At 33.5% G+C, this 14,370-nt stretch overlaps 1 protein-coding gene across 1 annotated transcript in view; it reads left to right on the forward strand.

Moving 5' to 3' along the window:
* Positions 1 to 14,370, forward strand: part of LOC107317007 (sodium channel protein type 2 subunit alpha-like) — a 68,235-nt gene that overhangs the window by 33,937 nt on the left and 19,928 nt on the right. The window contains 5 exon segments of the mRNA XM_032445889.1: positions 96 to 228; positions 910 to 1,148; positions 2,052 to 2,225; positions 3,638 to 3,994; positions 5,389 to 5,868. Coding sequence (XP_032301780.1) covers positions 96 to 228; positions 910 to 1,148; positions 2,052 to 2,225; positions 3,638 to 3,994; positions 5,389 to 5,868 — 1,383 coding nt within the window.

The raw sequence follows: 14,370 nt of genomic DNA on the forward strand, positions 1-14,370 counted from the left end.
AATGTTTTAAACCATTATATCTTTACAACAATTTACAGTGTTATTCTTATGAAGTGAACATTTGATAGTCTAGTTTATCAGTGTTTTATTTTCAGGGCACTACTACAGAAACTGACTTAAGGAAAAGAAGATCTAGCTCTTACCATGTTCCTATGGACTACCTTACAGATCCTAGTGCAAGGCAGAGAGCAATGAGTATAGCCAGCATGCTCACAAATACAATGGAAGGTATGTAAAGTAGAATTTCTGTATTACAATGCAAGTGCTAGTAAATTCACAGCACGCTAATTAGTAGTGTGTCTAAAGTGGGCCTAAAGTTACAGACAAGCTGAGATTTCTGTATGGAGGTGTTGAATTTTGTCTTTTTTTTCATATTAAGATTAGCAAACTGTACTTTAAAGATCATCAGTATCTAGATACATACCAAGCCCACAGAAGAAAGAAAAGAAAAAATTTTTTTTTTTTTTTTTACTGTGACTGATATATTTGGAAAAGCAATTCTTTATTTAGGTTCTTTTAAAGTTTTTATCCTTTAGAAGTGAAATTTGACATATTTTATTCATTCTATATACACTAGATTCCTAAGACAAATGTCTGCTTTACATCCTATGCAGCATTTTTTTGTGAACGGTCATTCTATATAGTGAATATTTAGTATTCTTTCTTTCTCTACTCTATGTAAAATATAGTGGGACATATTAATTTAATTGGTAAAGTGCTGTGTTGTTGGTTTGTTTTGTTTTGTTGTTTTTTTTGACTGGACATTAGGCTTGACTGCAATATCAATACAGTCTATTGAAAATAACTTGTAAATGGCATAGGCCTAATGGAAATATCCAGGTTATACTGACAGAATAGAGAAATTCTATGAGAAATATGTTAAAATGTTATTTACCCTTTTCTTTCCAGAACTTGAGGAATCAAGACAGAAATGCCCACCATGCTGGTATAAATTTGCTAACACTTGCTTGATTTGGGACTGCTGCACTCCCTGGCTGAAAGTCAAACATATTGTAAATTTGATTGTGATGGATCCATTTGTTGATCTGGCCATTACTATCTGCATTGTTCTAAACACTCTGTTCATGGCCATGGAGCACTATCCAATGACAGAACAGTTTAGTGGTGTCCTTTCAGTAGGAAACCTTGTAAGTCTTCTGTGATGTACCATGTATGTCAAACACATTTTTCTTAAATGATACTTGTGTTACCTATGTACATATGTTTAAAAGAAAATGCTGACTAAATATTTAAAAGGTCTGCAATGGTTGAATTTATATTTAAGCTGTACCAAATGCCTTTCTGTTGACATTTTTGTATTTCTCCATTCTTGTTATATGGAATTTAATTCTCCTTTCCAGAAGATTTATTCAGTCAAAATGCATTTTCACTTTTAAATCCTTCAGGTTCCCTCATGACAGGTGATAGAAATTAATGTTTTCTTGTGAATGGATACTTATAAATGGAAGGAACTTTCAGATCTGTTCCCACGCTTGTTCTGCACCTCGCTAGTTCCTCCTGGTGTTCTAGAAGTCCAAGGGGATGTACAGAGGAAAGACCCAGTGAACACAGAATATTTAATATGACTTAACAGGAGGTGGTGAAAAAGTGTGGCAGTTCTATTTCCAGGCTGTCCTGAAGGAGAATAGTTCTGCTCAACGTTACTTTTTTTCTTAATATATATATTTTTTCTTCTCATAAACTTATATTTATCCCTAGAAGAAAAAAGCTGTCCTAAGAGCAAATATGAGATCTGAGGAAGAAATTTGAGTACTAAAATCAGAAGTAATACAATATATCACTATTTATGTGTGTGTATTTGCTGGATAGGAAGCATCCTGGTTACCTCTTCCTTGTGTGGTAAATAGGAACTGCATATGTGAGCTTAAATCTGAACTTAATTCCTAACCTAATGTATGGGAATATAGGGAAGGTGTTCAGATCCACCATGGATTGCTTACTGAGGGTATAACTTTAAAAAGTTGATGCTGTTACATTTTAAAAAATACTTTCTTATTAAAATGGAGTAAGAAACTGTATTTTCCATGCAGGTTTTCACTGGAATTTTCACAGCAGAAATGTTTCTCAAGATAATTGCAATGGATCCTTATTATTATTTCCAAGAGGGCTGGAATATTTTTGATGGTTTTATTGTGAGTCTTAGTTTAATGGAGCTTGGCCTTGCAAATGTAGAAGGGTTATCTGTCCTTCGATCATTCCGATTGGTAAATATTTTAATTATTATCTATTTCTATGTTACATTTTTACATTTATGCAATTATGTCTTTCATTTTTCATTTGTACTGTATATGTTTGTCAGAATCAGAAGTTCCCTGTATAAGAACTTATAAAGTACTAAATTGCATACCTACTAGATGGCAAGTATCTATCATGTGTCAAGTTTTATATATTACTTTAATAATGTCTGTTTCTTCTTCAGGACATTGTAAACATCAAATCTGTTTGCAGTGAGTGTGCTTTAATAATTACCTTTTTAAAAAGTTTTCTAGAGTCTCTCCTTTTTTTATATAGATGAGGGAATAAAGAATACAAGAGGCATAGAACATCAGTGAGTGAATATAAGTAAAATGCTTAGAAAATAACTGATTAATTAAAAGTTATTGACAGTTTTAGCTGATAAGTGTCCATTACCAATTTGCTTGCGTGGTTAGAAGAAAGTGGTGTTAAGATTTTCCTTTGGATAGGGACTTTTCATCAATAGCAGCCTTCCTTCCCTCTTCTTTATCATTGTCTCCCCAGGTATCTCTACTGTGTAACAGATTTTCAGTTCCAAAACCTCTACCTTTCTCCATTATCTCTGTAGGTTATTAGAACTTGAAAAGCCTTGATTTTGCTGAAGGCTAGGCTAGCACACAATTTAATGTTCAAATACTCTTTTAAAAAGACATGAGGGAAAAAAAAAAAAAAAAAAAAAAAGAGAAATGAGACTAAAGTTCCTAGTCATCAGCTCCTGCCTTACATAAAACTAGCCTAAAACATTTTAAATAAATTCCCTTTAAAAAACATCAGGTTTAAGTTCAAGAAATGTTTGGAAGTTGTGTTGAGGGATATGATTTAACTGGGAAGTATTGGTGATGGTTGGACTGGATGATCTTCTAGGTTTTTTCCAACCTTGATAATTCTGTTATTCTGTGATTCTGAGATCCAGTTTCTGGTCCTCTGTATATCATATTGTATTTTCATAAAATCTAATAGCTTGTAGAACTGATCACAACTCACCTGCATTGATTTATTTTTAGAAATATTTCCATAGAATTAACAAGAGAAAGACTATTTTGTCTAATTTGTCCAACAAGTTCAATTTGTTGTTAGATCTCTACAGTCACTCAAGGAAGCAAAGTCTGAATTAAATGCTTTGTAAGAATTGCAGTGAGAATTTCAGTGAAATGAGCATACAGACAGTATTTTTGGTTTTCTTGTGAATTGAATCAGGACTTACAGTGTTTAGTACTGTATGAAGAACTGGTAAGATACATTTTGTAACTAAAGTTTATAGAAATAACATGAGATATGCTTTAGAAACATCATAATTAGAATATATATATAGCAAAGAAATGTATAGAATTAATTACAAATAATGACAAGAATAATTGTGTACTATTCTTCTGTTTTGCAGCTTCGTGTTTTCAAGTTGGCAAAATCCTGGCCAACTCTAAATATGCTGATTAAGATTATTGGCAACTCAGTGGGAGCTTTGGGCAATTTGACCCTGGTGCTGGCCATCATTGTGTTCATTTTTGCTGTGGTTGGGATGCAGCTCTTTGGGAAGAGCTACATGGAGTGTGTCTGCAAGATCTCCCTGGACTGCACGCTGCCCCGCTGGCACATGCATGATTTCTTCCACTCCTTCCTTATTGTCTTCCGAATGTTGTGTGGAGAATGGATCGAGACCATGTGGGACTGTATGGAGGTGGCTGGCCAGGCCATGTGCCTTACTGTCTTCATGATGGTCATGGTGATTGGAAACCTAGTGGTACGTAATCAGTGCGTTTTCAAAACATGTAAGAGTGTATTTCCTGCTTTTCATAGTTTAGAAATCAGAGATGAAGACTCTTTCAGAAATCATGTAATTCATTTGTTCTTTCTCTAAACCAAAGTAAAGTATGCCTTGATAAGCTATGAAAAGTGTTATTTTTTTTTTTAATTTTTAAAAATATTTATTGAATTTGTAACCTCTTTAGTAAGATCATAGCTGAATTATTTTAATAAGATATTTCCATTAAAATGCCTTTAAAAATATCCAACTCAAACCACCATTATACCCAATTAAACTGCCCAATCTCAAATAGTTATGGGAAACAGTTGGTCATTATAACATTTATATTGTTGGACAGCTTACTTTTTCCAATTTCAGTCTTGTTTCTGAATCAAAATAACATGGCTGTTCAATGTTTTCAATCATAATTGATGACTTCTAAACTACTTATTCACTGCTGGCTTTTTAGTTAGTCCCAAATAGCGTTCTAGATAGGGACACAAATACTGAATAATTTGGAATAGTTATACACCATGTCTTACATATTACACTCCTCATTATATATGACATAAGATATTTCAGTACCAGCATTGCTTTCCTGATGCACTCTATACACCTATTTCTACAGCATTTCTGCCTTGCTAGTTTTTAGCCCTTCTTTACATTTCATTTTTCATACCCAACATTTCCACACTAGTATTTCATCATTAAACGACATGGTGTTTTCTTGATAAGTATTTCTAACGATCATTTTTAGTGAAGTTTCACTTATGCTAACATAATTACATGTAACCCAAATTCATCTACTGTGTTTTTATGGTATAGTGACAATATGAAAAACTTCAAAAAACCAAGGTATATCACAGCTAAGGATTCAATCCCTTGTAGCTTGTTTTGTGGTACAAAACAAAAATGGTATGATAAGGCATTTGGGGCAAGTATATATTTCGTTGTCTCCTGAATTAGACACTGAAATTATGGTCTTCTGAACTGTAGAAGACTGGAGTCTGCCTGCATTCTCCTTGTCTGTGAACACTGCTGAAGAAATGACTTGCATCTCTTGCATACTACATCCTGTTATATCCTTTTTTCTTATGGCGTTCTCCATTTTAGGGAGCGAACCTGCAAGACTTCCAATTTGAAGTAGAAAGGAGAAAGTCAAGAGTTAAATTTTCACCTATACTGGTCAAGATATGTAATTTAAAAATATTTTTACCAAGTTATAAAAAAAAAATACCAGAGATAAGAGTATGGACTGGAAATAATAGCAAGAATGTGGGTTGGATAAAGAGCTTGTTGTGATATACAAATTATGTCGTATCAAACAACACTTAGTGAAATTATTTTATTACTTAAGAGATCCAAAATATTATATCCTTACTGTCTTTCAGGTACTCAACCTGTTTCTGGCCTTGCTCCTGAGCTCCTTTAGTTCAGACAACCTTGCAGCTACAGATGATGATAATGAAATGAACAATCTCCAGATTGCTGTAGCAAGGATTCAGAAGGGTATAGATTTTGTGAAGAGAAAAGTGCGTGAATTCATCCAAAAAGCCTTTGTTAGAAAACAAAAAGCTTTAGATGAAATCAAACCTCTTGAAGACCTAAACAACAAAAAAGACAGCTGTATTTCCAATCACACAATAGTAGAAATAGGTAAAAACCTTGCCTACCTTAAAGAGGGGAATGGAACTACCAGTGGCATAGGCAGCAGTGTGGAAAAGTACGTTGTTGATGAAAGCGATTACATGTCCTTCATAAACAACCCAAGTCTCACAGTGACTGTGCCAATTGCTGTCGGGGAATCTGACTTTGAAAATTTAAATACAGAGGAGTTTAGCAGCGAGTCAGACCTGGAAGAAAGCAAAGAGGTAGGACTATTTCTATCTTAAAAACTCTATAATTCATTTTAGTTTCCTAAGATTACTGGTGTTAAATAAAATTCTATATTTAGTTACTGTGTGCCAGAGTATGAAGACTTGTAAATTTATTTGTGATAAGCTGATATAAGATTGCAAATTTTGAATGAGATGAATGTCCAGTATTGTATTTAACTTAAAAATCAAGCTGTGTAAGATATATATATTTTTCAATAATATTTTTCCCCCTACTTTATTGTATTTATTTACTAAGAAAATGAACAAATTTAATAGCCTTGGATAGCTGAAGTCTTATGAAATGTTGGAAAATGTTGTGCAAGTTTCTCCAAATTTACTTAATCAGTATAGTTATTTACTCTTTTTTTCTGCTTTCTGGAGAGCCTCCTATCAAATTAATAGTTCATTCTGATGCTTTCAACCTTTTTGATACAATTAAAAAAAACCTCCATTTGGATACATCATATTGCTACACTGCTCTGGCATCACTAGATAATTTAATATGTATCACTAATAACCATCTGATAGTAGCAGAACTGCTGAAGAAGTGATGTCCTTGCATTGAAAAGAACAGTTATGAAGCTTTATTTCTCAGTACAATATCTCACTGTCATTTTTGAAGTTTTAATGTTTACATCTGTTACCTACCGTGGAAATAATAAAAGGCACCTCTGGCACAACATAGTGCCAAATGGATGACCCCAAGCTAACATCTAGTGAGTAGCAGAGGATGTCAAAGCTTTCATTATTGTTTTAACCCAGCACTCTGCAATTGTATGGGGTAGAGGCACGCCACCTCAAGTGTAGTAAGTCTGTACTATGCTCAATACTTACGCTAGTTCATTCAGAATTAGCATGGACATTTTTGAATAGTACTGCATGCTATGATGTAGACACAAATGAAGAGAAAGATGTTCATAACGGATTTCTTCTCATTTAAATGCAAGGATATGACTATGGATAAGATTCTATTAATTCTTTCCCAAGATTCTTTCTTGCATTGTCTGCATCACACATTTAGTCTTATTTTCTTGTCTCTCTTCAGACAATTCTCTATTGTTCTTTCAAAAAATATTTTTTTACAGATTGTTTGCACTACTGCCTATCTTACTTTTCATAACTATATCTTGGGTGTACAACAGAACAGAAGTTCTTTTAGTTTGGTCTTTATTTGATTTGTATAATGAAGAGATTGATTATGGAAAAAGTTCTTGGTCTCCAATGTAATATGTTCATTGATTCCATTCTATCCTTTTGCTTAGGATGAGAAACAGAATCTTTTTTAGTCACCTTATGATAAATAGGTCTAGCACAGTTTTCTGACATTCCTTTCTCCATTATTATCATTTCAAACTTTACTCTGACTAAGGAACAGCAAATTCCACTTCTAATCTAATCAAAATCTACCTGACAGTGAGATTTCCTGTTATGTTTGCACGTCATAATGGCACAAGGTTTTTTTCTCTCTTGTTTTAAATCATGTATTTTCTTGGCACAGGCCTTCACTTACCTTCTGTGTTTGTTCTTTTTTTTTCCTTCTTATCATCTTCAAGTAGATCTATCATTTTCAGTCTTTTCCTTGCTTAGCAACTAGTAATATCCAGAGGATGTACTGAAAGACTGGGAAAAAAGGGCTGTAAGTTAAATTTCAGTACTAGGAAATGCAATACTTTGGATTCCTTCATCACAGGAAAAAATATTTACTGCTATCTTGGTGGAGTAACAAATATTAGTTTGTATTCTTCAGTGGTCTGTAAAGTTAGTATTAGTGTACTATTTCAGTTCATTTCAACAGTGCTGGCAGCCTAAGACTTCGTTGATAGAACATTCTAAATACTACAACTGGAAAGTGTGAAGTAGTTCATTTTGTAGATACATTGTAACTGACATTGACACTTCAGATGATATTACTATATGAATGTCTCTGAAACAAAATCTTCTGACAGGTATAGCCTTGAGATGTTAAACAAGTCCTCCTTGGATCAGAAGCATGCACTTAGGAAAACATCAAACTCTCCTCATTTCTTTGATCTCCTGCCCAGATCCTGGTATTAGTATACCATGATTTAGTGTGTGCTGTAATGCCACTTTCCCTCTGCTTGTTCTTTTTTATAAGGTTCGGAAGCTATGTACATAATATCTGAAATGTTATCAAAATGAATTATAGTTCTGATAATTTTTAATTGACTACTTCTCTGCGAAAAGTAATTTGAAAATGTAGTTGAACTGCACTAATTCAAATACTCTCTGTCATTCCAATAACAGGAAGATGTACTTTAAACATTTTCATTAGTGATTATTAAATTATTTTGATGCTGAAATCTACTTTTGAAAATGTAGTGAAGTATTCTCCAGTTCTTATGCTGAATCTGCAACTGTAGCCCAGAAAATGATCTGTGATTTGCTGAGCAAGAAGGAACAGGACTTCTGGCAGAGCCAGTAAACATTGGCATCTGTTTTGAGACAGAAATCTTTCTCTGCTACAAATTCTGTTTTTAAAAATTTAACATCAAGTAGCCAGTAGATAAAATATTCTTACTCACTAAAATGGAGATTTTATCACATTTCTGATTCCTACTCTCCACTAGATGATTCTTGTCAACTATGGTTTCTGGTACAGAAAACAGAGGCATATTAACTACACAGCCAATGTCTGGTTGTGTAATTAGCAAAAGAAGTTGTTTTTCTGTTTTTGTTTTTTTTTTTTTATTAAAAAGTTTCAGCAGATGACTTTTTGTTCAAGACTTCATGTTTTTTGTTAAGCCATAATGTGCTTTGTGTTTTTGCCCTCTCATGTGATCTCATTTATATGAATGTGCTGCCGCTGAATGTTGATCTGCAGACACCTTATTGCTTACAAACGCAAATTAGAAGCACTCAAGATAGAAATTGGCACCAAACTACCTTCAGTTAGCAGAATACCAAAAGAAAGGCAGTTTAGGAATCGGTGTGCTGTGAGGTCATCTGGCCAGATCCCAATGAGTGTGTCTGTTTGCTTTTTGCATGTCTGTATATACACATGCATACATTTATTCTTTGTGGGGTAGGGCAATAAGATGAATTTCTACAGAATAATTATAATTTATTAGCAATCTTTAATTAAGTATATCAATATTTGGTGAATTCTTTGTTATAACATACATCTTTTCTAGTATTTGGATGAAAATATGAACTTGATTATACCCTTCTAGAAACAATACATACAATATCATACATACCAGCAGGTATGGATTTAAATAAGTAAAAGCTGACCAGAATTTCCTAGAAGATTGCCTTTGAAACCTAAAAAGAACTAATTATGAAAACATTGTGTCCATAGGAATGTAACTTTTCGAATACATTGCAATAATGAACACACCCTAAATAAGCAGTTATCATAAAAGTAGGCTCATTAACATATATGGGGACACTTTGCTGAGTCTGTAATCCTACTTATGAAACTACATAAATATAGATAAACATGCTTTCAAGCACAAAAGCTAAATATATTTTTTCATTTTTATCTTTTTAAGTACTATGTGTATGGTTTACATAGAAAATTTTGTAGTGCATGTATTCTGCATAAGAATTAGATTTTTATTCTTAGTATAACTTTCAGGTTTGCAATTACACCATACAGAACTACCAGGTATTTTTAAATGCCTTAGAGAATGTGATATCTCCTAATACTGTTGCAGACATCATAATAGTATATATTTTACTTTGGACAGTATTCAGTAATCTAAAAGATACTTACTGTCTTGTATTCTCACATATATTCACATTATTCTGAATTAATGAAAAGTGAATGTATTGGATCTTTACTCAGCCAATATAATTGTATAAGAATTTCCAACAACAACAACAAAAAAAAAGCAAAAAAAAAGCAGAGGTGCTGTGTCCTGAACTTCACTTCCTACCATTCTTACTTCTCACAGGAGTAGAACCAAGCTGGATCAGTCAAGAGTGCAGCTCTGGTGCCTTTTAGTCGAGGCAGAGCATCGTGTCACCAATTTTACACAGGTTACCTAAGCAAATTATACATATATTATATAATCACTTTTTAATGAATATTGACTGGCCTGCATGTTTTTCAGCTAACCCGTCCCATTCATTGCAATAAGTACAAACATGCACAGCTGCTCTCTGCTGAGCCACGGGACTTGCATCACAGCATGGTCAGGCGAGATCGGCAGCCCCAACATTTCTATGTTTTAGATGCTATACTTTTCATTATATTCTAACTGTATTTGGCAGTGCATGCTATGTACCTTTGCCAATCTTGCTGGTAAAATTTTCAGGGTTCTAGTTTGAAGGGTTTTCTTTCCTTTCGTAGGAAGACAGAATATGTAACAAACTTTCTCTTAAGAATTTTACTAAGACCATTTGTGAATTGTGTTGATAATGAAAGGCTGTGAACTGATTTGGAAAACTTCATAATGTTGTATTTTAGATTGTAATGCTGGTAACTTGAAAACTCATGATAACCAAGATTTTTTTAACAAGTTTCCTTAGAAATGCTTTTCTTTTGTACTTATGTAAGCATTTATTTATTTCAGAGGTAAATGTACAGTACTTCAAGCACCATTAAGCATGAAATCATTTAATTTCCACAGTCAAAGCATGTGACAATCATTTGGTTAAAAAAGCTTATACTAAGTGGGTGTTTGGCTGGTCGAACATTCAGAGATCAGTTCTGCTCTTACTTACACCCACACTTACAAGTGTAGAGGTGCAAAGAGAAAACTGATGACAAAATCTGACCCAGTTCAGTCTTTCCATAGCTCTTTAATTTATGCTTACAAACTGACTACATCCCTAGACATCTAAAATTGTCTGCCCTGAGAAACTTAAGCTTATTCTTACCTTGTAGGTAGCAAATACAGTTCAGCTGTCCAGTAAATGAGTTGCAGTGTTTGGACCAAAAGGTCTTCAGTTTCAGTATGATTTGTATCTCACGTATTAAATGTGATGGTAATATTTGTAACACTGTAGTGAAATATGACGTTACTTTCAGTTTGGTAAATGAGTTAAAATACACTTATTTAATAGCTTTTAATCTTTCCTTTTGTAATGAATAATTTACATAATTAGTCATACTTTGATTTACAAATATTCATTATTCAAAATTCTTTCCTAATCTGAAAAATTAAGTCTGTGGTTTGTTGATGAAATGATCACATCTCATTGTCATATTATGAGTCATATTGAATGATATTAAATTGTGAAATTTCAGTTCACCTTGCAGTTAGCTTAATTAATCTTTATAGACAGCAATCCCATTCTCTGTTTCAGAAATATCCTTCCACTATTTGTGTGAATTAAAGAGCCTTTAAAAGTGGCTTGCAACAAGTCTGCTTTTGCAAATATTTGCACTGCTACTTCCGATGCTTTTGCTTTCATTAAACACTCTTGCAAATACCTTCATTTATCAAATGCTCATGAACAAGTAGAATAAAGTAAATACGAACATCATGAAAGTTCAGAGAGGACTGTAATTTAAGGATCTTGCTTTTTTGCAGTATTTGCAAAATCAGCACAGAATTGTTTAGCCTTGATTCACAATGTTCTGGGTTTTCTTGAACTGATGGAGTTATTATGCCTTACTGTGCTCATTAGAGTGACATGCAGATTCTACTTAGCTATGCCAGTGGAACTACAGTGATAGTTAGCCAACTGGTCATTTTTATAGGTGATGTAGATATATGGGAAACAGACTGTGGAAGATTGAACATAATGTTACTAAGACACAGATCATCTTATTTTTATAGTGACATACAAATAGCACCAAGAAAATCATGTGTATTTCCCATTATTTAACATTTTCACAGGTATTTGGGAGGAATGGAAATTAAAGCAAAGCAAAAATAGTGGTTTCCCTGAGGGCCATCTTACTACTTCTGTCTATTCTGCTCTTTGCTCCTTCTGTCACTTAAATTTTGATTTTAACAACTATTAGTTGCATCCTGGCCAATCATGAAATTTCAGGCTCATTAAAAGTGTTTAACTAAGAGCTGTTTAACTTCTCTGTGATAATTATCTTGGAAATGATGGAAGAAATATTAGAAGCTCAGTGTGGCCTGGCTGTAAGTGAAGCAGAATTGTATGACTCTATGAGATGTTGTAAAGGTTCAGAAAGTAATTTATTTCAAAAACTTCCTGACCTAAACTTGGCTGCTGCTTTCTGCAATGCTTCTCTGTTAGGCAAGCTGCTTTCCACTTTCAGTTTCTATCTTGAAAGCTAAACTAAAAACTCTCTCTCATTCTGTACTGTATTGCTGATGAAAGCATGACTGGCAATGCTGTTGGTAAGCGTGACATAAAAGATACGTGTAGCTATGATAATCAGTATATCGCTGCTTTTAAACCATGTGTTACTGTCTTCTGTGAAGACACAAAGTAAATTCTGAGTTTCTGAAAATTAGATTCCTCTGAGAATAATTTCCTTATCATGCTATTCAGAAAACCTTTTTTTTTTTTTTTTTTTTAAATAAACTAGCATCATAGTACTTGAAAACTGCCTAATAGTCGATCTTGATAAATGTCCTATAGTTTGAGTAAAGATATACTTTTGAAATCTAGACGCATGGTATCATAAAAGGCTCAGAAAGGACTTGCTAGCAATATCAAAGGTAAAGTTTGGTATTGATGATTATCTTGTTCTTACAGGTTCATTCTTTTGAAAAGCTGTATACATATATGGTGTATAGCATTGCCAAAATCCTGTGTTTGCAATGCTGCTGTGCAAAGAAAAGAGTTTACTGGGTGCAAAGGTAACTTTGAGATATGTTCCGGTAAGAGCTGGGGCATATGCTAAATAACCAAACTGTTAGGGTCTGCCACTGAGGACAGCTGATTTTTTCATTGGGTGGACACTGAAATTCCAATTCTGTGATATAAAAAGTCTTTTTATGTGTTAAAGCATATGGACAAGACATAATCAACATGACCTATTCCCAGGTGAGTCTTTGTTAAATACATAGAAATCAGTGTCCCTTGGAAAGTTGCTCTATATTAGAAGGGAATTTGGCTGTGGAAATACATGATTATTAATGGCAAGTCTCCATGGCACACTGACCTCAGTTGATTTGGTGAGATCTTAACATATAATATCATAGAACCTTCAGAGCTCTGTTTATAATGCATATTTTTTTCTTTTTCGTTTTCTTTTTTTCTTTTTTTTTTTTTTTTTGTAGTTATTTAGAATGCCACACTATACAGTTAGTTAAAAAAGAAAAAAAAAACAAGAACTATCTATGTATGTTGAAAATACTATTATTTTTTTTCCCCACATGATACTTAATCATTATTGAATAATGTTTATAACATTATCATTCCTATAGCGATCTGCGTGGAGATAAATTCAGGTATACAAGAACAGCATGCTAAAAAAATACTCTGTTCCATCAACAACTGAAGGCGAACAGAATTCTTGGTGGGAAAAGGCATTTTATTGTTGTTCTGTTTCAAATATCAGCTGCTGATTCAATTTAGGATTTTGCTGTTTAGCTTAACTTCTGTGATTATTATTGCAGCTCTTTGCAAGAAGCATACCAGATTTTCAATGAGAAGAGGCTTGTAAGATACAATTCACCATCCATGCTGCCCCACATAATTAGTGTTCTGATGTACCTGATAATTGACTGTTCTACTGTATCATTTTCTAGTGTTTCTACCTGATCATTTTGATCTCTCCTAATCTTTCATATTGAGTTATCTATTAGTCTTGTGCATTTTCAATAACAGGAATTCATAATTCCTACTTTAAATTAACATGCTAATTAAGCTTACTGCATAATATCTGAGTTACTGAATTCTTCCCTTTTCCTATAGAAGGATGGACAGTAGGTCCTTCAAACTTATATTTTAACCAGATCATGATTTTTGTTTGCTCTGCTACTATTACAGCATTCTGCTAAAAATGCTGTCCAGATCGGAATGATGCAAGCAATATTTTAAGAAAAGTTTACAAGCAGATAGTCACTTCTCAGATTAAAAGTGATTTGTTATACAGTATTGATAAGCGTTAATTTTGATACCATATGTATATTTTTTTGAATGTACTTTGAGTTTACAGTGCTTTTGCCCTTTTCTCAAACGAGTGATTGACTTTCACTTATTTTTATATGCTGTGGTCCTTAATTGAGTATTTATCCCATACTTTCCATCTTAGCCACAGTAGAGGCAGTATTCCATAATGACCAAACTGCCATGTGTTGCCTCTGGGTTTGAATTAGATGGCAATGGGAGATCTTTAAATACTGATCTGCAAAAAAGTGTGCATCCATGAGTGTACATTGGAAATAAACTTACAGATGCTATATGCTTATGCACAGACTTAAGACATAAATATGTAAACTGAGATTTTCCAAAGAAACGTGAAGGGGTGTGGATATCACTGCAATTACCTGCATAATATACCGTACAATAAATATTTTGTTTTGCTTTGTCTTCTTCTAAAATGTAGTCTATAAGTGTACCATGGTACACAGAAATCATAGTTAAGCCTGTGTCAAA

Source organism: Coturnix japonica, chromosome 7 (genome assembly GCF_001577835.2).
Source record: "Coturnix japonica isolate 7356 chromosome 7, Coturnix japonica 2.1, whole genome shotgun sequence".
In the NCBI taxonomy this organism is placed as follows: Eukaryota; Metazoa; Chordata; class Aves; order Galliformes; family Phasianidae; genus Coturnix; species Coturnix japonica.